General features: G+C 37.0%; 3 protein-coding genes across 3 annotated transcripts in view; 1 reads left to right on the forward strand and 2 right to left on the reverse strand.

The window, feature by feature from the left end:
- The window catches only part of LOC134804657 (S-formylglutathione hydrolase), a 352,602-nt gene that overhangs the window by 306,748 nt on the left and 18,016 nt on the right, over positions 1–27,838 (forward strand). The window lies entirely within an intron of this gene.
- The window catches only part of LOC134804653 (transmembrane protein 43 homolog), a 77,284-nt gene that overhangs the window by 32,544 nt on the left and 16,902 nt on the right, over positions 1–27,838 (reverse strand). The gene's annotated exons all lie outside the window — the stretch shown is intronic.
- On the reverse strand, positions 6,638–27,787 carry LOC134804412 (beta-galactoside alpha-2,6-sialyltransferase 2). Its single transcript, XM_063777445.1, has 5 exons — positions 26,967–27,787; positions 9,397–9,494; positions 7,635–7,780; positions 7,211–7,341; positions 6,638–6,893 (listed from the first exon to the last, which is right to left on the reverse strand). Exons 1-5 carry the CDS (start codon positions 27,688–27,690, stop codon positions 6,646–6,648), a joined length of 1,347 nt encoding a protein of 448 aa, XP_063633515.1. The 5' UTR covers positions 27,691–27,787; the 3' UTR covers positions 6,638–6,645.

A 27,838-nucleotide genomic window follows, 5' to 3' on the forward strand; every position in this document is an offset into this window, starting at 1 on the left:
TGCTCTGAGATTTTTCAAATTTAGTATTTTGGGTAAGTGTAAATGTTTGATTTATAAATGAAACAAAACACAATAGGTTAGATGAAAAAAATTGATTGATGGTACGATCAAGTTTGTTTTAAGGATCAGATGTCTGTATGGGACCAATACAAAAGTCAGTAATAATAGTCAAAGTCCAACAATTGTACTTAATTCATTCACGAAACCCTTCTAGCCTCCTACCAAAACAAGTGATCCTGACGTCACGGTAACGATTGAAGTATGGGAAAAAAAATAACGATTTTGGCGGTGAAAACTTGCTTCACTATGTTTTTTTAGGGTTCCGTACCCAAAGGGTAAAACGGGACCCTATTACTAAGACTCCGCTGTCCGTCCGTCCGTCCGTCTGTCTGTCACCAGGCTGTATCTCACGTACCGTGATAGCTAGACAGTTGAAATTTTCACAGATGATGTATTTCTGGTTCCGGTATAACAACAAATACTAAAAACAGAATAAAATAAAGATTTAAGTGGGGCTCCCATACAACAAACGTGATTTTTGACCGAAGTTAAGCAACGTTGGGCGGGGTCAGTACTTGGATGGGTGACCGTTTTTATAGATAATGGTACGGAACCCTTCGTGTGCGAGTCCGACTCGCACTTGGCCGGTTTTTTTTATATAAATGTAAGGAATCGAATGCTACCATTTTTAACTTAAATTTTGAAACTCTCAGGTCTTGTATTTTTTTATCATTTCTATTTAATAATAAATAATAATAAGCCCGCAGGGCAGGGCAACTTGTGGCGAGCTGTTGGGGAGTAACGGCCCCACGGACCCGAGTGCTCCCGAGAGTCAGTCAGGGTCTCCATCTCCGGCGTGTCTTCCTCGGTCGGAGACCCGCAGGACTCTCAGCTCTGGCTTGCCTCTATTGGCCGTCCAGAAAGGAGTCGTTAGAGCTGTATGCTCCAGGGGTGCAAGTGAAAGATGCATAAGACGCGAGTTGGTATAGTGGCTGTTACCACAGTGTGTTAAGCCTCTGGGTAGAAAGCAGCGCACACCTCTCAACACCCCTGAGCCGCTCACACCGGTGTTACTCCTGGTCAACGGCAGTTTCAGGGGCCCATCTAGTCACCGCCTGCCTGGATAACGTAAGTATGCTAGCATTGTTATGGCAGGCGTCCGGACCTCTTGACAACTGTCCAATCCTAAGCTCCAGACAAACTTCATCCATAGCCATGAACTCTTTCCATTTTTGTTACAGTAGATCAGCGGCGATACCACGGTCGCATTTTTATCGCCTGTCACCATGCCTGTCACGTTCTAACAAGTATGTACACACAGTTTCTTGTGTGAAACTGACAGGCGATAAAAATGGAACCATGCTGCCACCGCAGTTCACGGGTATCTGTTGCTGTACCTGTGAATGGGTTCCCGCAGGCATTCTACATGACATCAAACTTGTCTTAAAGGGCCTCTGCGATGTTGGCTTCGGCCCCACGCACGCCTCTTTCAAGCTCTGGGACCCCATGGTCCCGAGATATGGTAAGACGTGCAAATAATAATAATAATTCAGCCAATATACATCCCACTGCTCGACAGAGGCCTCTTCTCACACGCGAGAGGGCCTAGGCTATTGTCCCCACGCTGGCCCAAGGAGGGTTGAAAACTTCACCATACACCTTTGCATACATTTTAGGAGAAACCCAAAAACTTTAGTATGATATTTTTCTTGCGCACTTTCACTTTGATTAAAGAAACATTGTGCCACGAGTGAGAAATTGGAGAAGGCGATGTAATGAAAACGAAGGAGGAAGCGTTTGCGCTAGCACGGCTCGCGGCGCGGTGCGCAGCATCTCGGATGTCGCGAGCTAATTCCGCACGCCCGCGCTGAATCGCTAATGAGCCTCCACCATCTGTATTCAGCGCCACCGCCACTGCCACACGCGCTATATGTACCTAACAAATCGCTAAAAATACAAAATACCACAAGGGCATCTCATGGTCGTCATGACCTCACTTTAATCTCATAAAAAGGAGGCGCATAGTTGTTCCTCCTGGATTGAGCACGTTTCCGCGACGTTAATCTAATAAGGCTATGACAAATCTGACCCGGATCGATATACTCTCAGAATTATAGATTAAGATGATCTGTCAGTGACTTGTCAGTAAACGTAATATTTTCGATTTATACCTATGTAAGTACATAATTTTTAGATATATATGGTGCTTCATCAACTTTTACGGCTTTGTCAAATGCTTTCGGTGACTACAGGATTTGCTTTATTAACTTGTTACTCATTTCAAACCACTTAATTTTTCTTTTGTTAGAAATATAATTAATTATTATTGACCGAGCGTTACCTTGGGCAAAAATGCTTTCGTGGACCGGATATTCTCCTCTACAGTTCGCAAATCTCAACCGATACTAGTGTAATTTTGTGAGCACGTTTGATGATTAGGTAAATACTTTTTTTGTATCGAATCAGTTTTTGGAAATTTTTCAAAATAACTAGAGGAGCCTTACCTTTATTCCGTTTTAAGTTATGCTCGCGTAGTATACAGCTCACCGAGTCACTAGTTAACTCTTTTATGCCAAAATCGTGGCGCTTAACTTAGGAATATTAACTTAAACAACTGATCCAAGCATCCATGGGACTGGACTCCCATAAAACGTGTTCACATCGGATTATCCCTTAGAGTCAGACCAAGCTAAGTTGACAGTGATTTTGATAGGACAGACTGTAGTAGTGTTATTTTAAACGTCAAACTTCTATGAAATTATGACTTAATAAAACTTAAGGTAAGTTTTATGTGGAGGTAGTTTATGGGCTAAGAACTAAGAAGTGTCGTGTGGTGCGTGAATAAACATTTGCGATATTTACGTAGGAGAGCTCCTAAATCCCTTCGGCCGCGTACTCAACCGGAGTTTCGTAACCAGTTGCGATCGAAAACTTTTTCGGACTTGTACTAGCCGAAGTTTTCGATCGCAACTGGTTACGAAGCTCCGGTTGCGTACGCGGCCGAAGGGTCCCAAATAAAACGTTTTTAAAGTTATTAGAAACATTTACTACATTTTCATTATAATTGAAAACGAGTAAAAATATACCGCATAACGTTTCATGGCCTCTGTTATGGCGCAATTCATTAGGTTAGGTATATAAGTATAAAGTATAAGTATAATGTTGGGGTTGGTTGAATTGGTAAGCCTTTACGGTTTAGTTTTTTGCTTCACTTTTGTAAGGATTTATCGAAAAGTTAATGCTTGTTATTAATAATTATAAAGTACAGTACATTTTTTATTGCTAGTACATAATAGGGGGAAGCGGGGCAGCTTGGTACACCCTTTTTTGAAATCGATTTTAGGCCCCAAAATGAATTCAAAATACATTTTTTTTGTACTTAGTAGATGACAAATTTACTAAGGTATACAAAGTATATGTTTTTTTGTTAAATTTATGACCAGTAAAAGAGATATATGGATTTTAACAAAAAATGGGATTTGTTCAATTGTGCCCCACCTGCAGGGTACTTTGATACATTACATGGGACACTTTGATACATCATTTTGGGGTACTTTGGCACGTGAATCAAAGTGCCCCGTAAGTGTTTCAAACTGCCCCCCAGAGCACACTTTACAGATCAACTCAGTTAGCTGACCAGTAGTAAATTTATTAAACATTATAAAACGTCTATTAACTGCGGTGCTATTAGAACATACTACAGTTATTAAGCAGCAAGTGCACTAACAGTACAAAAAACAACTTTTAATGAAATCAGTGTCAGTTTTTGACAAAAAGCTACTTTGGTTGTTTTAACTTTTCTTTGTCAATTTTCTTACTCTTTGTACGTTCGCATTATTCATTAAAAAAAAAAATCACAACAAAAAACTGGCAGGGGCACTTAGATACACTAGAGGGGCAGTTTGATATGTTCAAAACTGCCCCAATCTTTATTGTACCAAAGTACCCCAATGGTCAAATAAATTAAAAATAATTTATTAAAAATATACTATTAAGTATTACTTTAAAATAATAAGCTAACCCTATTACTGAATAAACGTACTAAGCGCTCATTATGATGTTCATCCGGTAAAGTCTAAAATTTCGCACCACTACTCGATAAAAAAATCATAATTTATTTACTATGCGACCGCGGAAACACGTTTTCACGCGCCAAGCGGCAACGGCTGTCAGGAGAGATGTACCGAAGCTCGTACCTTACTCACACATACAAAGCCACGTTTTAGTGTTGCAGAAGGTGAACATAAGTTTTTAGTTAAGGAATTAGTGTGGGTGTTCAAAACTGCCCCTTGTGCCTATCTACCCCGCTTCCCCCTACCGTTTTTATTTAATAGTGCTCAAAGTCAGTTTTTGATATATTTTTAGCATATTGTGATAGGGATTGTGCGAAAGTGTCTAGGATATTTAAGTAGGTACGGTTAGTACGGACTATTTTCCAAAATGTAAATACCCTGTTTACCCTAACCTGACAAAATTTTCTCGAAAATCAAAGAAACGAACTACAAAAGAATAATAAAAGAAGCTTTAGTAAATATGCAGGTACCTACTTCTGCACTTTCCCGTGTTGAGTGTAAAGCAATGTGATTCTGAAATTGTTCTTAGGAAAATATCAAGATTTCAGAGCTTGTTCGGAAGCTCATTGGGAAAATAAATAAATTTCTTCATCCTGTTAGGCAAAACACTTAAATATTTTAACCATTATTCATTATTAGTAAGTTGTCAAACATAACTAAGGGTTAGGTTTAAACAAGAGAACTATAATTATTGTTTGAACTGGAGGGAGATTTTTTAAAGCTCTCCTAAGGGCCTCTACGTGTTGGAACTATATCCCCACGCAAGCCTATCAAAAGACCGGGATTTATAGGCCCGTAAAATCCAAAATGTATCATATTAAATAAAGTATTTTAGAACCATTGCTTTATTCCATACATTCGGATCAATTTAGTTCGCACTGAACCCGGTAGGGAAATTACGAAAATATGTACCTATATCCAAATCTAGGCATATTTCGTAAGTTCAGCATAATATAAAATAATGTATAAAATCATATGTACAGTCACCTGCAATAATATATTACTCTTCGAAAGCCACAAAAATATGTGACACACTCTTATGGCTCTACAAATAAGATCGTGTCAGATATTATTGCCGCCTTCGTTATGTAACATATTATTGCAGGTGACTGTACAACAAATATAAAAACGCAGGAAATCCAGGGAAAAGTGCAGAATCCCAGACTAATTCGTGAAAAAGCTATGACTTCCAACCAACCCGTCGCTTAAAATTATGCGACTGCATGTGATATTGAAGCCAAGAAAATAGGGTTGGACGGCTTTTGATCGGAAATAACGCTTAGTTTTATAGATAACTGAACTATCCGAACTTAACCCATATCCGCACTTATATCTTTATGTCAAATGAAAATGACGTAACCACGTAAAGCAATAAATGTAAATAATGTACAGATATGAGCCAAATAGCTTGAAATAAATGAATATTAATTTTGATTTTTTTTATAAGAAACAAAAAAGTGAGTGTCGCCATTACAGCAAGGATCCCAATTATATTATAACAATGTCGGATCTGTAAAGGGGCTCCTTTTCAGGAGAAGCCGTCTAAATTTTCGTAACATGAGAAATGAATAAGAGCTATTGTTAAAAAAATATCGTTGTTAAACTTGGCATGTTTATTTATTACATGTATATGTTCTTTTGTTGACAACCGTTTAATATACATTAAACGGCTGTCAACATTTATTTTAAGTTTAGTTTTATTTATTTTTAGATTTAGTTTTTAAGTTTTGTAGGTTAGTTATTCAATTATGTTTTTTTTTCTAGTTATATAACAATTATATGTAATACCTAGTTAATTGTTTTACAAGGGGGCAAAGTTGTTGTTTAACCGCTTGTGCTAATATTTATACCCGAGCCAACGAAAGAATCCGAAATTGAACCAAGAGCGTAACGAATGGTTGTAAAAGTGTAATCGTGAGCGTTGCGAGGGTTTCATGGCACGAGGGTTAAACAAACGTTACGAAATATTTATCATTCAAAGTCAGAACTTAAAAGTCCAGTCTACCAGCCAACTTGAGGTAACAACTCAAGAACTTAAAAGTCTATTCTACCAGCCAACTTGAGGTAACAACTCAAAATTTGCATCAGATTACTTTGCCACTCTTGTGGATAAAATGCAACTTTCTTAACATTTTTTGAAGTAGTCATAAATCCCGGGAGCCTTTACGAACCGGTGTGGTCAATAAAATTTCAGATATAAGTGAGTAAAATAGTTATACAAGGCATACTCTAAAACGCTTAGTTATTCTTATCAAGATTAGATTTTATTATATCTCAGTTCCAAAAATATCTGCAGTCGAACACAGTCCAATCAATTGCATATGTCATTTGACATTTTTTAATACCAAAGCGCGACCTAAGATTTAGTTTTCATATGGATATGAAAAGAAATTGAATTAAATATACCTACCTCGTAAAACCAACAATAAGTGATTTACAGTCTTTCTGATGTTAAAGTTTTATTTACAAATAACTTACTGCAAGATAGGGTACAATAACAAGGAAAACACCATTTCCGAACAGACTCTATCAGTTTGCCTAAAAGTAAGACACCGTATCGTAACACCTCTAATCAATCCGGGCAGTCAAAAGACTCTACTCCCGGAATATTAATAAATCCTCGTTGATAGGTATCGAAATCCGAGTTATTACGCATCAGATTAGCAAGAATTTTCTCTTGAGCTAACGGGTGCCAAGAGCCTAGAGTGCAATGGCGGTCTTTGTGCGCCGAGTAGTAGTGGCAGCGTGTTGTGGCGCGCGAGCTAGGCACGTACTCGAACACACGAACGTTCGCACAGCGGTGCAGTGCGAACCATATTCCTGGAAACAGAAACATGTCATATATTTACGTTGTACCGAATTCTAAGGCTGGCAAATAGTCAAATTGTATGCCAAACGAAACGAAAGTGACGCAACCATATATCGCATAGGCATATAACAAGTTCAGTCTGTTGCAGGAAGAAGAGATGGTCACAAGTTATAACACAACCTACACATAAGCACAACACACACACATAGATTACAGGTACATTTTACTACATAGAACAATTAGTAAATTACTATTACCTAGTAAGTAGGCACATATCGCTTTATAAAGCAATACAAATGTACATTAAAACTTCTTAATGAACAAATACCTATGAAGCCAGACGATGGAGGATTTTTTCGAATTCGGCTGGGTGCGGAACGTTGTAACAAAGTCCATATCTCCCATAGTACTTGTGGATTCAATATGTGGACATCAGCATCTGGATTTAACTCCAAAAACCTGCAACAGATCAAGTCAGCTAAACGCAATTTCTTCAATTGGTCTAAATATGTAAACTCTATCCCTGTTTTAAATAAGCAGCCAGCAGGGGTGCGCGAAGTACGAATGTATCGTCCTGTTACTTGTTGAAGAAACGTAAGAAAAAAAATATAAATAAATAATTTCGTTTTCGAAACGTTTATGCTTTTTATCATACCGAATATATATTTTTAATTTTATACTGTTTAAAGTTCAATTCCAGTCATGATCTTAATAATCAAAAATATATAGAATATCTACATGTAAGTACCTACCTCTTATATACTAGAAACAGGGGGTAGTCAGGTGACCGGTACCAGTCATCCAGGTTCGAAGAGTAATTGGCAGGATCCCATATTAAGATCGAGATGTTACAATACAGCGGATCCTCGAGAAAGTTGTATTCAGTCTTGGCCACAACCTGATACAAACCACCAAACACAGTCTATAAGTCTACAGCTAAACTGAGGGTCTGAGTAGTAGTAATGGTTACATACAGTATGGCCGAAGGTTCGGCTTTTAAAGACAGCTTTGGGTTTTGCTCTTCTATAGAAAACTACCAACGGAATACGGTTTAAATTAAGGTTAATATTGCTTGCAAATATTTAACAGAATGAAAAAAAGATGGATGCAGTTTGTTATATAAAAGGAGATTGATATTGTCCTATTATGAATACATTAAATCTCGAAACATTAAACCAAAATGCAAAGTCAATTCTTAAGTATAGGTGAACCAGGATCTATTGAGGGTGCGCCATGTTACGGAAATTTGATGGTACTAATTTCTAGCAATGGCAACAATTTTAATAATAGACAACATCTACCCTCTATGATAGTTGTCAATATTGACAATGTAAACATTGCTTTGTCTAGTTTCGTGTGAATTATTATTAGACTGCAATAATCATGCCGAAAGTTTTAGATTTTACAGAGAAAAAGTTGTAAATAGTGTATATAGTTATTTATTGGAAAAATAACGTGCGGGAGAGAAATTTCTTCCATTAGAAAACATAACGAAATTACCACCTGAATTGACGGGTAAGTTTCAAACTTATGGACAAATGTCACTATAGTCAGGTCGTCACGATTTGGTTGATGTCTTGTAATAATTTGATTTGTGTATTAGGTGTATCGCATGCATCGGTATCACGGATTGCTAACGAAGGGCGTAAGGGCGGAATTAAACGACCAAACCTAAAAAAAAGAAAACAAAAAAAGAAAATAGATTTGGATGATTTTGATTTATGTGTCATACGTCGTAAAATTCACGAATTTTATAGCGTAAAAACCGAAGAAATATCCAAACATCAAACTTCGCACTTATTAAAGTTGTCGGAATAAAACAAAAATCATCTGCCAATTTCCATTGTCCCCACTATACAAATTGTTGCTATATAAAATTCAAAACGAGCGCCCTCTTGACAATACTCCCAAAGTTCTGGTTTACCTTTATTTTTCTAAACTACGTATTTTATGCAGTTTGATAGTCTTTTTGTAATTTATTTATATGTAAATAGAAGCAGATAATAAATACAATATTCTCATATTGGGTCGAAGTCAAAACATAAGTGTAACTGGCGTTTACATCACTATGCGTCGGCCAATACCGACACGGGGGCGTGGTAAGCATGGATAAATACTGAATCAAATCAGACTCCCACAAAAAATATTTTTTTTTTCAAATCTTAATCTCATATAGCGTATTTAAATTAAGTGTAGATGTAAAGTGGACAGGCTAATAAAAGTTCAAATGTGTGGACAATAAAGTTCTGTAAGATAGTTTGGTCGGGAAATCGGCATTGGTCAACCTGGCGTCGTAGTAACGGCATTCCGACGTCGTGCCTTGATAACTGTGGCGGTCAAACACAAAAACAAACACATAAATACAAAAAAAATACAGTGGAATTGGTAACCTATTCTTTTTTTTTAAGTTGGCTGAGAAGAGATATTTATTTGTATTATGCGTGCTATGTAGCCTATAGCTCATATCATATCACATCGCAGTATAACCATAACCACATATACAATTATACTTACTTGTGAGTTAACGATACGAAAAGTTGTTTTGGAACCGACATCTTCAGTGTAGTTTTCAGTAGGTGCGTTGTTGAAACGTACGACCATATCGTGCGAGTCTATATAAAAGAAATTCATTAATAATATAGCATGTTAGGCGGGTATGGGAAAACACCGCAACTAAAATATACAAGATTCATGCCTATTGGAAGTCTTAAAAGAGTTTTTATGACCAAGCTACCTGATTTGTGTTGAAATAGGTATGGTATGTATTTATTTTATCTTAGTCAATTTGTGTGAGAATGTACTAAGTATATTATTTATTTATGAGGTACCTACTTACTTAAGCGCTAGAATTCATGAAATAGCCAAGCGGCCTGAACGGCTTTTGAAATGTGCATTATGTTGAATAAACCTGATGATTATAATGACTAATCACACATGAATGTCGTACAGTCGACGTCAAGAATATGTTTAGGTACACTTTTGCACAACACTTACTTCTTTGTAATAAGCCGAAAAATGACAACATATCTAAATATCTTTGACGTCGACTGTACACAGATCCCTGGGCTGGCCTGATGCGGTAAAACTGCAATATTAACTATTGAATCAATCGGATTTCCCGTATCGGTGATTTCACTTCCGCTATATCTACAATAAAAAAGACAATTTTTAAAAGGACACATGTACCATTCAAACGTTTAAACTAATAAGACCTTTATCTGTTATTCATACAGGAGTGTTATGAACCTCCGAGTATTGCTGACTAATTTCTCTATCAACCGCCACAACCATTTCCAATCACGACGATCGTGACAATCGAAAATCTATTTAGTTGTGGTCAATGCAAGGCCCAGTCAGTTTAAAACTACGAGGGGTGTTCAAAATATTCTCGGTATGAGAATGAAAACAAACAAGTACGAAAAGTTTGATATTTTTATTTTTCAATATACTCCCCCCCTATGTTAATCCCCTTAAAAGATCGATCAATTATTTTTTTTTAATCCCTCATAAAAATATTTTTTATCTTTGGTGTAAAAATGCTCCTCCACTGCAGCCTTCAATGCTTCATCGTCAGAAAAAAAAATTCCACGCAGATCCTTTTTAAGATTGGGGAACAAAAAGAAGTCGCTGGGGGCTAAGTCCGGACTATACGGTGGGTGAGTAACAGTTTCAAACCCACATTCAACAATAGCTGCCTTGGCAATATGAGCAGTATGGACGGGGGCGTTGTCACACAGAAGCAGAACACCTTTGGTTAACTTTCCTCGCCTCTTTTCTTTGATTGCATCCTTTAATTGACGTAGAATGTTAGCGTAGTACTGTCGTGTGATATTTACACCTTTTTCTTTATAATCGATTAGTAATATTCCTTTACAATCCCAAAATATCGTGGCCATGACCTTGCCAGCTGAAGGGACGACCTTGAACTTTTTGGGATGAGCTGAACCCTTAATGTGCCACTGCATGGACTCTTGTTTACTCTCTGGGTCATAATGATGAACCCAGGTTTCATCTCCAGTAACTATTCTTTGCAGCAGCTCATTAGGATTTTCACCGCACAGGTCAATAACATCGGAACAACACGCTACACGCATGTCTTTTTGAAGCCGAGTCAGCATTCGCGGAACCCATCTTGCACTTACTTTTGACATATTAAGATGGTCATGGATAATATCATGTACGATACCAATAGAAAGATTGGTTACTTGAGCTATAGATTTTACCTTCACTCGACCATCTTCCAATATAAGTTTTTCCACTTTATCAATATTTTCTTGTGAAGTAGCTACTACAGGCCGACCAGGTCTAGGGTCATCTTCAATACTCTCCCTTCCACGTTTAAATTCGCTTGACCACTTTTGAATGGTAGATAAAGAAGGAGCAGACTCACGGTAAACACAATCCATTTCCTCTTTCATGGTTTTTTGATTTTTACCCTGTTTTGTCGAGAATCTTATGACGCATTGATGTTCTAATTTAGTTAACATTGTCAATTCGCACATGATGTTCATGTTTGTTCAGCAATTGCAGAAAAACAAAAGAACATCTCGGTTCCAATTGTATATTTTTTTAATGTCAATGAATAAACCTTAGCGGCCAGTAACGAAAGAAATTTAAGAAGAGGTTGTAAGATATCAATACCGAGAATATTTTGAACGCCCCTCGTATGCCTACGTTAAAAGCGTAAATTGCAAAACTCGGATTGAGAGCAGACCCAAAAAAAAATAGAACATAATAATAGAGATGCATTGTTATTTATCGCGACGAACCTTGAAAAGTGACGCACTGAATGTCTTAATTTTACCTTTGAGATTAGAAAATTTTAACCTACTTACTTACATTTTATAGCAACCTATTAAAAGGTCTCATCTTTATTAAGTACATTGTAATAAATTATACTACATTTGTTTCATAATACGTGCGCATTTAATAGTTATTTGGTTTACTAAGGGGTAATGTTGTTGTTTAACCTCTCGTGCTACTATTGATACCCGAGCAAGCGAAAGATATTAAACCACGAGCGTAACGTGGAATCGCGAGCGTTGCGAGGGTTTCAAGGCACGAGGGTTAAACAGACTTTGCTACCGAGTGAAACATAATGTTTTTCGCCACACCAAAGCGAGGAAGCTACTAATTGTAAAACGTTACAAATGAGCGCTATTAAATATCATATTATATCATTCAAAATCATCATTTATAAGTCAATTCTACCAGCCAACATGAGGAAACAACTCAAAATTTTGCCATTTTTATGGATAATATGCAACTTTATCGTCAGTTGCTGAAGAATAAAAGAGCCTTACGTTTGCGAGCTGGTGTGGTGAAAAATACGTACGGCAGCTTACTCCTATTGACCACTAAGCTTGTAACTACAAAAATGCATATCTGGTGAATTCGTTAAACGACTAAGTATGTTGTAACCCAGGATAAGTAACCATGGCAATTAATGAGAAGAAAAATGTCGAGTTATAACCCACTGCTAATTAATCCAAAAAAAACTGGTTTTAAATGTTTTTGGCGGCGGGTTCGTGTGACTCTTAAGAGGCGATCGACTGGAAAATGAGCACCTTCTAATACAGCAACCAAATAACACTTAATTCAGTGACACAGCAGACTTTGGGTGTGTTCTGGTTTCCTTTGAAGTTGTTTGAGGTTGGTCTGGTGGTTATAAAGTGTGACCAGGAGAGACGTAACCATGGTGCAGTTATTTCGCCTACAATCTGCTATACAGGAAAAATACAGTTTACCTTTGATGACAATGGTAGGTATAATAAAGGTTGAATACAGCTGATAAAATCAGATATTTAACTGACAAAAGTACATATAAAAGCTTGTAAAAATAACTTTAAGTGGTTATGGTATACTGTAAAGAAGGTTTTATTGTTCGTACATCAGCAGGGCCAGTCACGCGCTCGTCGCCACGAAAGCAAAGAAAATGCCGAGACAATCCAGCACAATTTAATGGAAAATAAAACTGTTCAATTATGTATGTGGTGCGTGGAAGCCGCACTTATTCTATTGTCTGGCGGCAATTTACAGCGTGTCGCGATTGCAACACGCCTGCGTACTTATCATAATATTACCCGTGATGTGTCATTGGTCAACTAATTTATAGCAGAAAGATGTATTGTACAGTCAGCAGCAATAGTTGCTAAGCGGGCAAGGTGTTCACAATTACCTTGACGCGCTTTTATTCTATTAAGAATAAAGTCGCGTTAAGATCATTTTGAACACCTTGCCCGCTTAGCAACTATTGCTGCTGACTGTACCTACAGACACGAGCGATTATTATTACGAGCAATTAATGTATGTAACGCATTGACACATACTTAAACATGCAAATTGCAAACAATCTTATTATTTCTTATAAAAAAATGATAAAACGTCCATCAACTAGGAATAATTATTTAAATCAAACTGGAACTAACAATACATGTCAAACTGAAAGATTTATTTAACTTACAATAACGAAAGTAAGTAGATGTGGTAGCCAATATTTTAATCGTCTAGTCGTCAGTTATTATTCGTAAGTACTCGTTTAACATACATGAACGGCAAAATTCTGCTTTCGCCTGCGATCACACAGTAAATCGCAGCAGCGGTCTGAGCAACTCAGCGCAGCACAATAGGACCAGCGCCTCGTATGAATAATGCACGGCCCTTGCACGCGTGGGTTGATGACTCCACTTCGCGGCGCGGGCCCCGCAGCGCAAACAATACTATTACGACTCTACTAACTGATTCTATAATTATCTCTATTTAGTATTAGTTAACCACCCATATCTGCTCAAGAAAGGTAAGTCCCAAAATTTCAGATTTCCAATTTCACAGTGTAGGATAGGAGAATCTACAAAAAACATAATACTGGATGGCAATTACATTGAAACAAGAACTTAGTGTTTGTCCTCTCTCATTTAACTCCTTTATCGCCCCTGGGCTGCCAGGGTACTTTGAACGAGATTTAATACACAATTTTTAGATTAAGGCTTTGTTACTTTCAAGCATTGTGAGAATAATACAAGTAAACATGAAAGGTTGCTGCGGAAATATAGCATGTTTGAACAAAAAGTAAAGCACAAGAGACTAACAAGAACTGTAAGCTGATGTTTTGACACCGAACCAGGAACGCGGAACTTGTTTTTTCATTATTAGTAGTCAGAATCAAGTAGGTACAGTTAGCTACCAAAATTAAACCTGATACGGAACGACAAGCATCATGCAAGTATGAGTCAAGAACGCTATGCCTTATTAGACAAATGTCTATTTCATTAAGCCTTGGTAATATTATGCCAGATCTTTGACTATTAAAAAATATTAAAAACGTCGTTGTGGTCCTTTATTACAAATTTTGGTAAGAGGTGACAACTTATCCAGAACCAGAATACCTACCCCGCCTACCCGTATCAGAATTCTGACTATTATATGTAGACTGTCGAGGTTATAGGTGCCCATCACTTACACTAAACAGAAGATAGGTACCAAGTACCTACTTACGTTGCATAAAACAAACTGGACCATTTCATCTGTATTATGTAAGCCGTAAAATGCACAGTACCCACTATATAAAAATTAAATTAAATGTGTACTTATGTACAGTCGCCATCAAATATATAGGAGCGGCCAAGGTGTTCACAAATATCTGAACGAAGCCTCTATTATCAAGACATTAATATAGCGTATGTTCAGATATTTAAGAGCACCTTGGCCGCTCCGATATATCTGATGGCGACTGCATATTCTCATACTCTCCATGTGTCATTGGTTGAGTCAAATTTTAATTGGCAATTTCTGGATTTGCTTTTTATTGTCAGACTTTGTTTCGTTTGCAAGGAACATAAACAAAACATAAGTTCTTACAAAATATCGAACCTTAAATATTTTAAACTTCATTAATATTATTTTCACTTTCGCATGTAACTAAGAACAATGTTCTTGGTTAAAGCACCTGTTTTATCACCGTAGGTACCTATGTAGGTACATTTTCGAAAAAGGACAATGACATTACTTGCGGTTACTGCATGACTAACAGTCTCCGTCCATTTTGTTTATTTTATGAATCATCTTAACTTTTACCTTTGGTCTGCCGCACAGTGGGCTCTAAATCAACAACACATAGTCTTGGGGATTTAAGAATTACAATATAATTTTAGTTGCGTCGGTTCTTATTTTCTAGGGATTTTAGAATAAGAATAAGACATTGTTGTTATCACTTTGTTGTCCGTTTTTCTGTCAGTCCGCCTGTCTGTCAAGACCCTTTATCTCGGGAACGCGAGGAGGCATCGTGTTGAAATTAAAAACATATACTAAGGTCTACAGTCCTTTGAAGCTGTGAAAAAATGAAACCGTTAAGTTAACGTAAAAAAAACGCAAATAAACGTATATTTCGACACTCTCAATGGAATCAAAATTTATTGGGTACTTTCCGTTGACCTAGAACTATGAGCCAAGAAATATCGTGTTATACTACAAGTACAGGGAATAACCTGGAAACTAAAGCCAAAAGCCTTACGGCCTGGCCCCGACATTGGTCTTAAGCGACGAGCGGTGCGGCGGGCGGCGCGGCAAGGTAGAGCGGCGCGGCGAGCATGCCACGACTTCGCAACAGCGGCGCGGCGTCGAGCGAATGGGACGTACTCAAGTGTTTAAAAATGTCTTTGTCAGAAGTGGCTCTTCAGTGCCTCGACAGCGGCTCATATTTCATGAGAGATATCTATATATATAAAACAAAGTCGTGTTTGTTCCAGCACCCATAACCCGAGAACGGCTGGACCGATTTTCATGGTTTTTAATTTGTCGGATTAGTCTCGGCCCAGAATAGCAGAATAACTGTTAAAACCATTGAAAAAATTTACGAAAACAAAATAATGAAAGAAAAAGCATTCCCATACAAAATGTTCCTAGGTATCTTACCTGTCAAACATTTGATGTTCATCCCGTCGATACGCTAAACTCTTACCTCAAATTAAAGAACGTATTTAAAAAAGGGTTTCGAACCGACAATATATATCCGAAATATTAGGATTACGCCGTATTTGAGATTTTAAAATTGTAAAATAGTGACAGTAATGACAACGGATTGACATATTTATATTTATGCATGCACTATAGTGATGAGGCTAACCATAAGGTTACATCACGTTTGTCAAATGTAGCGATTATAAACGAATTAGTAGAATCGATTTAAATGCCGATTTTTGCAACTTTGTATTATGTGTTTGTTTTATTAAATAACCTTTTTTTCACATCGAATTTCATTTTATTGTCATTTGGTTTTTGTTTTAATTGTATCGTTTTTTTTTAGTCGATTTTCATCAACTTACGGAAATGTCATATGAATCGAAACGACAGACTTGACCACAGATGAGTATTAATCGAATAACTTTATATTCAACTAATTAATCGAATAAAAAAGTTGTTCGTCATTTTTTTCGTCGATTAAATTATTCGCGATTAATTTATTCGACCTAACATATGATTGAAATTGAATTAATCTGAATATTAATCGAGAAAATTTTAGATTAAAACTCGATTGAAAGTTGACAGGGGGTCATTTTTGTACGTAAAAAAAAAGATGGCAGCCAAACACTTTGTCATAAAAGTCGTCATGGATGTCGTTTTATAGGTTTCAGATAGTGCCGGTTTTGTAAATGATGACTGTTTTGGAATCCAAGATCTCTGCCGTGCACTTTGTCATAATTTTAGGGAGTGCCGGTTTCGAAATTAATGAGTTTAATGACTATTTTGGAATCCGAGATGTATACCGTGCACTTGATCATAAAAGTCGTCATGGATGTCGTTTTATAGGTTTAGGGAGTGCAGAATTCTAAAATGATGACTGTTTTGGAATCCAAATATGTCTGACATGCAGTTTGATATAAAAGTCACCATGGGTGTCGTTTTATAGGTTTTAGGGAGTGCCGGTTTCGAAAATGATGACTGTTTAGGAATCCAAGATGTCTGCCGTGGACTTTGTCATAAAAGTCATCATGGTTGTCGTTTTATAGGTTTTAGAGAGTGCCGGTTTCGAAAATAATGACTATTTTGGGATCCGAGATGTCCGCCGTGCACTTTGTCATAAAAGTCGTCATGGGTGTAGTTTTATAGGTTTTAGGGAGTGCCGGTTTCGAAAATAATGACTCCTTTGGAATCCAAGATGTCTGCCGTGCACTTTAACATAAAAGTCGTCATGGATGTCGTTTTATAGGTTTTAGGGAGTGCAGAATTCGAAAATGATGACTGTTTTGGAATCCAAGATGTCTGTCGTGCACTTTGACATAAAAGTCATCATGGATGTCGTTTTATAGGTTTTAGGGACTGCAGAATTCGAAAATGATGACTGTTTTGGAATCCAAGATGTCTGCCGTGCACTTTGTCATAAAAGTCATCATGGGTGTCGTTTTGTAGGTTTTAGGGAGTGCCGGTTTAGAAAATAATGACTATTTTGGAATCCAAGATGTCTGCCGTGCACTTTGTCATAAAAGTTGTCATGGGTGTCGTTTTATAGGTTTTAGGGAGTACCGGTTTCGAAAATAATAATGACTATTTTGGAATCCAAGATGTCTGCCGTGCACTTTGTCATGAAAGTCGTCATGGGTGTCGTTTTATAGGTTTCAGGGAGTGCAGAATTCGAAAATGATGATTATTTTGGAATCAAAGATGTGTGTTATGATAATTTGAAAACTTCGCGTTATATTCCACAAGCTTATTTGAATGCAAGACATTGACATATTTTAGTATAATGTTGCCTGTTTCGTACAAGTCATATAATAGTGAACCGATACAACAGATACTAACTGAAAAAAATTTAGGTACGTATACGTATCTGTTGATATAATGCCTGTAATACAATGATCGTATAATCCGTATTTAAAGTGCAAAACGTCATGGGTGTCGTTTTATAGGTTTTAGGGAGTACCTACCGGTTTCGAAAATAATGACTATTTTGGAATCCAAGATGTCTGCCGTGCACTTTGTCATGAAAGTCGTCATGGGTGTCGTTTTATAGGTTTCAGGGAGTGCAGAATTCAAAAATGATGATTATTTTGGAATCAAAGATGTGTGTTATGATAATTTGAAAACTTCGCGTTATATTCCACAAGCTTACTATTTGGATGCAAGACATTGACATATTTTAGTATAATGTTGCCTGTTTCGTACAAGTCATATCATAGTGAACCGATACAACAGAACTAACCGAAAAAAAAATTTTAGGTACGTATACGTATTTGTTGATATAATGCCTGTAAGTAATAAAATGATTGTATAATCCGTATTTAACGTGCAAAAAAAAACAAATGCATACATGTACCTAGGTGAAACGAAGTTCACCGGGTCAGCTAGTTTTAAATATAAGAGAAAGTTTGCACGAACTTAATAGACGCTGTTATACGTTAGGCAAATTTAGAGTGTTGTACGAAGAATATAGAAAGCATCCCGCAAAATTTTACGAGTACACTAGAATGAAAAAAATTGATTATATACTCCAACACTTGGACGAACATTTACATACACCTAAACTACGATCAAAAAGAGTTCTGACTGATCAACAATATTTCCGTGATAAACACTTCCGTATCCATTATCGCGCGCGAATATTATAATAGTTATTTGTACAACAAGAGATCGAAGTTTGATATTTCTTCGAGTGCTTATTTTGAGTCCCTTGCAAGCGAAAGATTCTATAATAAATTCACGAGCGTAGCTAATTTAGAAACTTGAGCGTAGTTGATCTCGTGTAGTACACAAAATTTTTCACCTTAGCAGAGAGAACATACCTATTAGACAACTTGAAAATTGTAATCCTTCTTCGTCACTTAATACCTATGCACTCATGTTTTCTTAAGGGGCCGGTATATGACGTTTTCGATTTAGACCTCCCTTTGTAACCATAATTTGTTGAATAAATGTTTGATAATTGCATTAAATTACACGTAAATTTATTCACGAAGAAACCGTGTACCGACTCTTTATGCCATTATATTTTTAATTTGCTGTTATTCTCTACAAATCGACACTAAAAGTATCAAAAAATCAAAATATGGAGTTCCGTTTGAGACAGAAGCAAAACAATTTTGTCTTTGACAGTAATTGAATTATTGTATGATTTTGGAAGCTAGATAATTCAGCTACCAATTTATTATCGATTTATATTTTTACTCACAAAGACAACACAGAAATTCAATCTCAAATGTAAACTTTCGAACAATTTCCATACATTGACGACATCACTCAAAATTCTTCTTCAAGTCAGATGCCCGTTGGGGCTACACCGGAGCACACGTGTACTTCTTCAAATGAAAATGACAGCTTGATTTTCTTGCTTTTGTCAATTATATTGACATTAAATCATATACGCACACGAGAAAGCATACCAGTAGATATAATGTATTTCAAAAAATAGGGTACATAAATAACAGCTCGCGTCTCATTTAAATTTCATTTGCTGTTATTTACGGGTCATTATTGTTGAAAACCGCAGTAAACTATCTTAAAATAATACGATTACAGTCGAATTTAAGTATTATCTTCCTTCAAAACTCGCTTAAAATGAAAAAAGTTTAAAGACTCATCTTTACTGATTGGGATCAATTTTTATTATGCTGGTATCATTTTGCGTCATTTTAAAAACGTATTTGACTTTGTATGTCAATGAATTTTGATGACAACTGTAATCTTGTATTATATTATAGAACTTTTATATTAAAATATTGCCTATTAACAGGAAGAGTTATGTAATTCGTATAAGTAATACCTGAAAGTCTTGTAACTAGATCTGTAATACCATGGATTGCGACGAATAAATTATTATGATTATGCCGTTCGTTCCGTCTATATGTATAATGCGTGTACGTGCTGTTCTCTGAAAATCTTCAAGAAAAAATAAAGGCTAGACCAGCACTAAGTACTAGCAAGTTTTTGCGGCTTTGGAGACCGAGATGAAGCTCACAGGCCAATAGCGTTGTGGCCTCTGGTTATTGTTATGTATACCTATGTATCGAATGTTTTATAAATTTACTATAAAAAGCAATGTTTTATTTCGATTAGGTCTACATTTTGTGCATATTGCATATCTGAAGTATTTTCGTACTAAACTTGAAACTTTCGTTGAAACTAAATAAAATAATTATTCCAAATGTACAGTCACCTGCAATTTATGTTACACAACGAAGGCCGCAAAAATATCTGACACGATCTTATTTGTAGAACCATAAGAGCATGTCACATATTTTTGCGACCTTCGAAGAGTAGGTACCGTCATTACTCATTATCATCAACTTTGCCCGCTTTTTTTTTTAACACGAATTTCTCAAAAAAAATCACATCATATGACTTTTTTTTGCTCAGCACGTCCATTGTGATCAAACGCATCAGTTTATGTGAAGAAAACATTTTTTTATCGTGTTTTTACCCATTTTTTTGCGTTTTAGAGGGCGGGCAAATAAAAAAATATCCGGGGTTTCCCCAACATTGCCCACGTCAATTTGGTATTCAAATACAGCTCGTATATATGATGATGATGTCTAAGGATCACTTAAAGGTTTTGGGCAATCCTACCATTCCCTGTTAATAACTTAGCGATAAGTGTAAAAACTTTTAAATAAATTTGCTGGGCAATGTTGCCTACCCGTTTTTGCCCATTTCCAAATAAGGCTCGCCTAAGCATTTTACAAAGGTTGTCACTTTTGAGAAAATCTGTTACAATAGTTTAATGACCAAAAATATGATTTTTGTTGTGTTTTCATTCGTTAACGGGATAAAACATCTAAATAAAGGATAATAAGACAAATTAAATACAGTATATATTTATAAACTTATTTTAGTGTACAAACATAACCTTCTTTTACTTGCGAAGTTGGGTAAATTAGATGAAAGTGACAACCCTAATCCGTTTTTGGTGGTGGGCAATGTTGGTATGGATGCCAAATTACCGGATTACTTTGCCCACCGCTAAAACTTTTGTGTATTTAGGCCTTATTAGTTTAAATCTCAATAGACATAATCTATGCTTCATGTGTTATAACTGAAACCCGGAAATATTTGTCAAAGGGTTCTCAATTTTTTCTACTTGCATTCATTATTTATCAATTTTTTGCCCGCCGAAATATACCCTATATTAGACAACTCGCTCAAACTCAAAATTCCCAAGTCAAGTTATGCACAAGTTTGGCATATACTTTGTCAGAAATATAACCAATTTTCTACTAAAAACAGCAGGGTGGCCATAACTATTATCAATTTTTCTACATTAACGAATTTGTTTAAAATTGTCGTTTTGGGCAAAGTTTCCCTGGAGGCAAAGTTGGCGCTAATGACGTAACATATTATTGCAGGTGACTGTACATAAATGTTTCGGTGATTTTGAGATTATTTTCCAGGTTAGTTTACTAACAATCAAGTTATGCAGATACCGATTTCGTGAACGTATAAGTAGTAAGGTACCGCTATTGTTTAGCGATACCGATTATTTTTGAAGGTAAAACTATACCGGTTGAAATATAAAGATATTAAAATTACAGCAGGGACAATCATTTTTTATAGGTGTACCTAAACCATCATTGGCCGAGCGTTAGCAAAGGTCTCCGTTTCAGCTTGGGCAAAAATGCTTTTGTATGTTCTCCTTTGCAGATCACATTTCTCAACTGATTCTCGTGAAAATTTGTAAGCAGGTTCGATAGAACTATTCTGTTTCGCTTTATCCGCCAAAATGGAATTGCCACCCTGCTGAAACTTTATTTATTTAAATTCCTATTGAATGGATTATGCAACTTATGAAAAACCGTATAGAGTAGTAAATAACATTTTACATCTGACTTAATGACATCTTGTTTTATTCGCTTTAATTGTACAAAACGCGTATCTCGACAAAGCAATAGTAGGTAGTAAAACAGTCAACAATCAAATGAATTAAATAGGTACGTCACGTGTGACATGAACAGACAAGGAAAGCAAGATTAAATGCATTGTTTCTCTTTCATCTTTAAATGGAATGCTTTTACCCTCAAAGGAGGCTAGTGGTCAATACTAAACTAAAAGTCCAATCTTAAAAAAACATGATGGGTCACTGACATGTCCCAGTAAAGTGAGGTAGTGTGCGTGAAGTGCGCTTGTGTGTGAAATGGGGTAAATTGACAGAATCTGATATTTTACCCACCGCTACCGTCGCCTTAAGATATACAAACAATTAAGTTTAATTACCGCAATCGAACACAAAAACAAAACGTAATTATAAATTTCAGTAAAATAATATGGAAATAACAAACATCAACTAACACTTCAATCGACTTTTTTTTGTAAAAAAAAAACTTTGTAAGATACGGTCCGAATTGCGGATACGGACTATTTGTCAACTATAGTAGAAATTCTTAAAAGTAAAATAATTAATTTTGCTCGATAATCTGTGTATTTTTTGACTTCATTATTTTAATTGTACAATAAATTACCTAAATAGTATTTTTATCAGTTTTTATCAAATCTTAAACTTTTTTTTAATTAAATAATTATTGAGAATTCATACTCGTACGGAGCTCGTACGTGGTTTGGAACGATGCGTTCTGGGGGCCGATTTTTTAATTTCGACCACTCGATTTCGTGTATTTCGTTAAATAATATCTCCACTACTAGGCATTTAAATTCTACTAATATAATTGAAATCGAGTGGTAGATAGAATTGAAACCAATAGATTCCAAATTTCAATCGCTCGTATTTCAAAAATTAGCATTTCGCCGTTTTCCACCGACTTTAGTTTCGAGTGACGAAATCGAGCGATCGAAATTCAAAAATCGGCCCCCTGAAGTTTTTCGGGGGTCTATTATAAACAGTCAATATACCGTTGAATGTCGTTTGAACTTTTTTCGTCTGTTTCTTTTTGCTAACAGTGTGAAAGGGACAGAGATAATAGAACCCAAGTATTTCGAACTTGTATTAGACCCCGCATATTGAAATGACATTTGACTATAAAGGTCACTTGGATGTCATTTTGTCTCACTCAGTGAGCAAAATCGCATTTTGCTCCCTTTTTTTAAGAAGCAAAGTACCCTTGTTCAAGCTGCTGAGGTGAAAAAATTTTTGTTCTACGATTCACCGCCCGATGCGTACCGCCGCTAAGACCGGTCGCGCCGCTGTGAGTCGTGGCACTCGTGGCACTCGTGGCCGCGTTCCTCGCGCCCGTGTCTTTGTTTCCACCGCCAGCCGCGCCGCGCTCCGCAGCCGCCGGTCGCTCGAGTAAATTCGCGCGAGTCGCCGCTGGCAGCGGCGCGTCGTGGCCTCTCTCTTCTTTTCGCCTTATTTTTTAACATTCGCTTTTCGCTCGCCGCCGTCGCTGCCGCTGGTCGCGCGATGTCGTGGCCAGGCAGTTAAGGTTGACTGGTAGAGAATGCTTTTGGCATTAAGTCCGCCTTTTGTACGATAAGTTTTCTTTTGTGCAATAAAGTTAAAATAAATAAATAAAACTACTAATTTGAAAATAAAATAAAAATAAGTTTAATTTGTACAGAACCCTCCTTTTGTAATAAATGATTAGCCTACTGATATAAGTGACTACCCTACCAAACTGTTGTCAGCCTTGAATATTTATTGTTTTATTTGAATAAAAACGCCAGACTGACAGATAATTACCGGGATAATCATTACAACATGACTATGTAAGTACAGATATAATTATAGTCAGCCATTGCCCATTTTAATATACAAATGTATATTGTTGTATTTTGTACAGTAATGATGATAATCTTTGTTTATAATAGGTACGTTATTTTGGGCTTCATTCGTGCCCTGCACGGATATGGTGGTCGTTTTTGTCTACGTGACAGCGTGATAAAACGGTATCCGTCTCTTTCTATCCCACGGTATTAAAAAGTGACAGTTATTTTATCACGTGGATAAACGTGGAGAAAGCCATTCACAATACGCCTGCTGAATTGCGCGACAATGGTGGTTACGAGTACTAATTGGTAATTAAATAAACTAAAAAAAATTACAGTTGACTGTTGTCAAATATTAGGAAATCTTGGGCCCCACTAAAGTTCACATTGTTACCACGTCGCGCACGATCATCGATTGTGGTAGCCAATAATTACAATAATAACAACATTTTGAAAAAAAAGCATGTTGTTACAAAGTATTACTAATCGTATAGTATGCATACGTCAAACATTTTCTGAGAACAATATATCCCACAATTATTGATATAATAATATTAATTGAATTACTAATATTATACAGGATGAGGCAATGATGAAACTACCTTTTATGACTTTGTAACTACAATATTAACGTAACATTAATTGATGGTAAAAGTTACTACTATTTTTAATTTTTAATTAACTATATGAAAATACAATGCATCTTTATAAATGCGCAGTTCGTTTTTTCGATTAGTACCTCATTAGTGCGTCATCGTGCGATTTACAGGAAAGGTAACGTTTTTTAAACTGACAATGAGTAATTTGACCGATATCATCGTTTGTCGTAGCTTTTGTGAATTCCGCTTTGAGCTCTGGCTTTGAAAACCTTATGTAATCATTTTAAGGGTAGACCATAGTTTTGAGATGAGATATATTATACATATCACATATCACGACCTGTCACTGTAACGGGTTAATTATGTCCTCAGTATCTACCTCCTCGCTGCATTCTTCGTTACTGCAAGAATTCGTACTTGAGCTTAGCAAAGCATGTAGGTAAATTATACCTACATATTACGGGTACGTTGTACCAATTCATGGAACTGTAATATAATATATTATTATAGAACTATTAAGTAGTCTGAGACTCTGTCACATGATCAGCCTTTATACTTTATACATCTTTTTATCGGCAGAATATCTTTCACACCATTAAATGGATCCCTTGCGATACGCGAAGGTTTTACAGAAAAGTGAAGGCGCCACGGCATTTGTTTATAAACTGCCGGTACATAATCAACTACCATATCAGCATAATATCGAGCTGACGCGCATTTCAGAGCAGTACGAGCCTAGTAGAGCAGACCATGAATAAACCATCGCAGATCCCACATCGGCGCAGATAGATAACGACTCTACCTATGTACGATATCGGCATTAACAGAGACTAAGACGCAGCTTGAACGCAAACCAGGATAAGTCAATCGTTTGACGCGTGAGCGTGAGGTAATAAAATTAACAAAAGCTGGATTGTTTCCTTTTCGACTGAGTAATCGGTGAAGTCCTTTGAACATTAATAATTCAAGTAGTTCGTATTACGATTTGGGCCGTTCGGCGAAGAGGCTTGGTTGCGCATGTCAATGTGGCCACAAAGCACACGCACGCGCAGATCCGATGATAAGTGCACAATGCTCGGTCGATCACCTGGCGCTCTTGCAACCTCCAACCGCTATAACACCACACCGACACTAGACATGTACGGTAAATAGCACTGCCATCACCTTTTATATACATCTAAGTATACAGGTAGATTTTAACATTTTAAACTCAAATCCAAAAATGGGTTAGAAAAAATAATTATATTGCCGTTATTACTTTATTGTGTGAAACGTATTTTTTACTCTGATTTCTAATTATAGGTACTGAAGTAAGATTATTTGACACGTTTTCATTCCATTAATAACCATTTGAAGAAATATCCAAAATCCTTTATTATATTAGACGGACAGACAGACGTACCTACCTACATTTTTGCAATAACTCAAAAACGACTGAACCGATCACGTTCGCTACAGTTTTCATTGAAAGTAGTTAATAAGCTTTTGTTTTATATTTGCAATTTGTTCATATTTGTTGGGCCCTTGGCGGGCACATATTGTTTTTCTTGTGGAGCGATTAGTACCGAATATATTTACTTTATCAAAAAATGTATTCTTATTCTTTATTGTCCTGTCCTTAAGTAGGCGAAGGTATCAAGTAAGGGGGCGTGTCACTCCTTAGCGACGTCCATTTGCCCCTAGAGGTGATGGTCTATAATACCATACTTTGTCTGTATGAAGATTATGGCGCTGTCGAACGCGGATTTTTCCCGTGTAACGTCGTCTATCTGAGTAACAAATTCGCGCTAATTGCGGGCTATTGCCCCAACAAAAACGAGTCAAGTAATATATACCTACACAGATTAGTTACCTACTTAAATATATTGAGGACACTAACTGTATACAAACATAGAAGTGTCTAACAAAATACTTACATACATATACTCAAACAGCGCTGCACATAGGTAAATACGGTTATTGCTAAGTTGAAAACACGATGATTCACTTGGTAATAGGTAGTAAGTATACTCGTAGGTAGTATCTAATGGCGATGAACAAAGTGACTCAAAAACACAGGGCAAACCGACAAGAAGACTTATTCGAAACGCATGCGACTTACCTACTTATTTAATAACTACGTAAGTGTTACACTTATTCTATAGGTAACATAAAGCTTTAGAAGTAAATATCACTAGACTCAGGGCAATACATCTAGGTACAGAAAGATATACCTATGTAGTTTTTAATTTTAGAATTAGCTTATTATTTCTTGACGTGTATTCACGTCATGCTGGCGCTGATCACACGGGTATCTATACGCGTGTATATATAGGCGTCCTTGGCGCTCAAAGGGTTTATTAGTCACTTTCTCTTGCTCATCAGGTACTTCCTCATTCTAACGACCAGAAGGTTAACATATAAGCAAACATACTCGTCATGCAAGTATGACCTTGCTGATACCGTACGTCGGAAACGCCTATCACAAGCATGTAGTAACTATTTTTTTCAATGCGGTGATCATAAATAATGTCTTAGCCAGCATTTAAAATAAAACCTTAGATTAGGTACAGTCAGCTGCAGAGAAAAGGTACCCCCTCTACATATAAATTTGTATGCAAAGGTGCTAAGCTAATAGTATTGCTGACTGTACCTGTACCTACATAACTTAACTGTATGGTATACCAGTGAGCGAATATCAACTGACTGACCAAACAGAGTACTGCTCTTCCTCCTAAACTCTATTCTAGTTAATTAGTAGGTACCTACATCGCGAGAGTCGGGTGCGATATGATATGATGCATGTTAGACCGTTGTGTTAGCATTGCAGAGTGAGGAAATAAAGAGGTTATCATAGGTAATTACCAATGAAGCGTCCGAGGCGAGAGCCAAGTAGTGCACCAGCGCTGGACACCACGGCGCACTTCGAGTAGCGGCGACCGCGCTGTAGCGGGTCGGGCGGCGCCGCCAGCCCGTGCTGCGCCAGCGGCGTCTCCTGCCCCGTCACCGTGCGCACGCGCACCCCGCCCAGAGCGCACACCAGCTCATCTCGCGACCGCAGCTGCCCATATGAGCCATTAAATTGCACATGGTAAGTGTTCAGCTTCGCTACACCAGAGCGGAATACATTGCTGTCATAGGTCAAAACTCTGGTCAACTCCTTCTGAATCGATTCCCCCAATATAGATGTGAGAGTGGCACATTCCGCAGATTCCGAATCGTTGCAAAAGTACTTGGTGCTATCTAGTTCTAATACAACATCATGAATGTTTGGAAATCTAGGGCTGCCTTCTATCTTCCTGATCACGTTGGTCGGAGCAGTTGATCTGTTTTGGCCGGTATCCTTTGCAATGTTGTTTCTTTTATAAGGTGCGACAGCTGATCGGCGTTTTTTATCGGCGTTTAGCTTGTTACTCGGTACGTTCAGGGCTGTTGTTGAAACTATCTGAACACCTCGGTTCGACAAAGATGATATATTTACAGGCGTGTGGTTAGAGGATGTCCAGAAGTTGATAATGTGTATATTTACGTAACCTATTATAACAATTAATGAAATTATAAGAACTACGATCAAGGTTATCACTTTCATTCTAGTTGTTCACGGAAAGTAGTAAGACGAGACAGGATGAGCACGTGTGAAGGTGACACGCGAAATAAAAGACTAATTGAGACAAGATCGGGATTTGATGAGCTGGGCGCTGGGCGCCGGTCAGCGGGCACCTCCCGCCGGGGACAGA

Source organism: Cydia splendana, chromosome Z, assembly GCF_910591565.1.
Source record: "Cydia splendana chromosome Z, ilCydSple1.2, whole genome shotgun sequence".
In the NCBI taxonomy this organism is placed as follows: Eukaryota; Metazoa; Arthropoda; class Insecta; order Lepidoptera; family Tortricidae; genus Cydia; species Cydia splendana.

Excerpts from the sequence above, each read along its gene's own strand:
- LOC134804412 (XM_063777445.1), bottom strand. The coding sequence starts at position 27,690 with ATGAAAGTGATAACCTTGATCGTAGTTCTTATAATTTCATTAATTGTT. Across the intron at positions 9,495-26,966 it reads TCGCCTCGGACGCTTCATTG|ACTCGCACGATATGGTCGTA; the intron begins GTAATTACCTAT and ends TCTTTTATATAG. Across the intron at positions 7,781-9,396 it reads TTCGTATCGTTAACTCACAA|GTTGTGGCCAAGACTGAATA; the intron begins GTAAGTATAATT and ends GGTTTGTATCAG.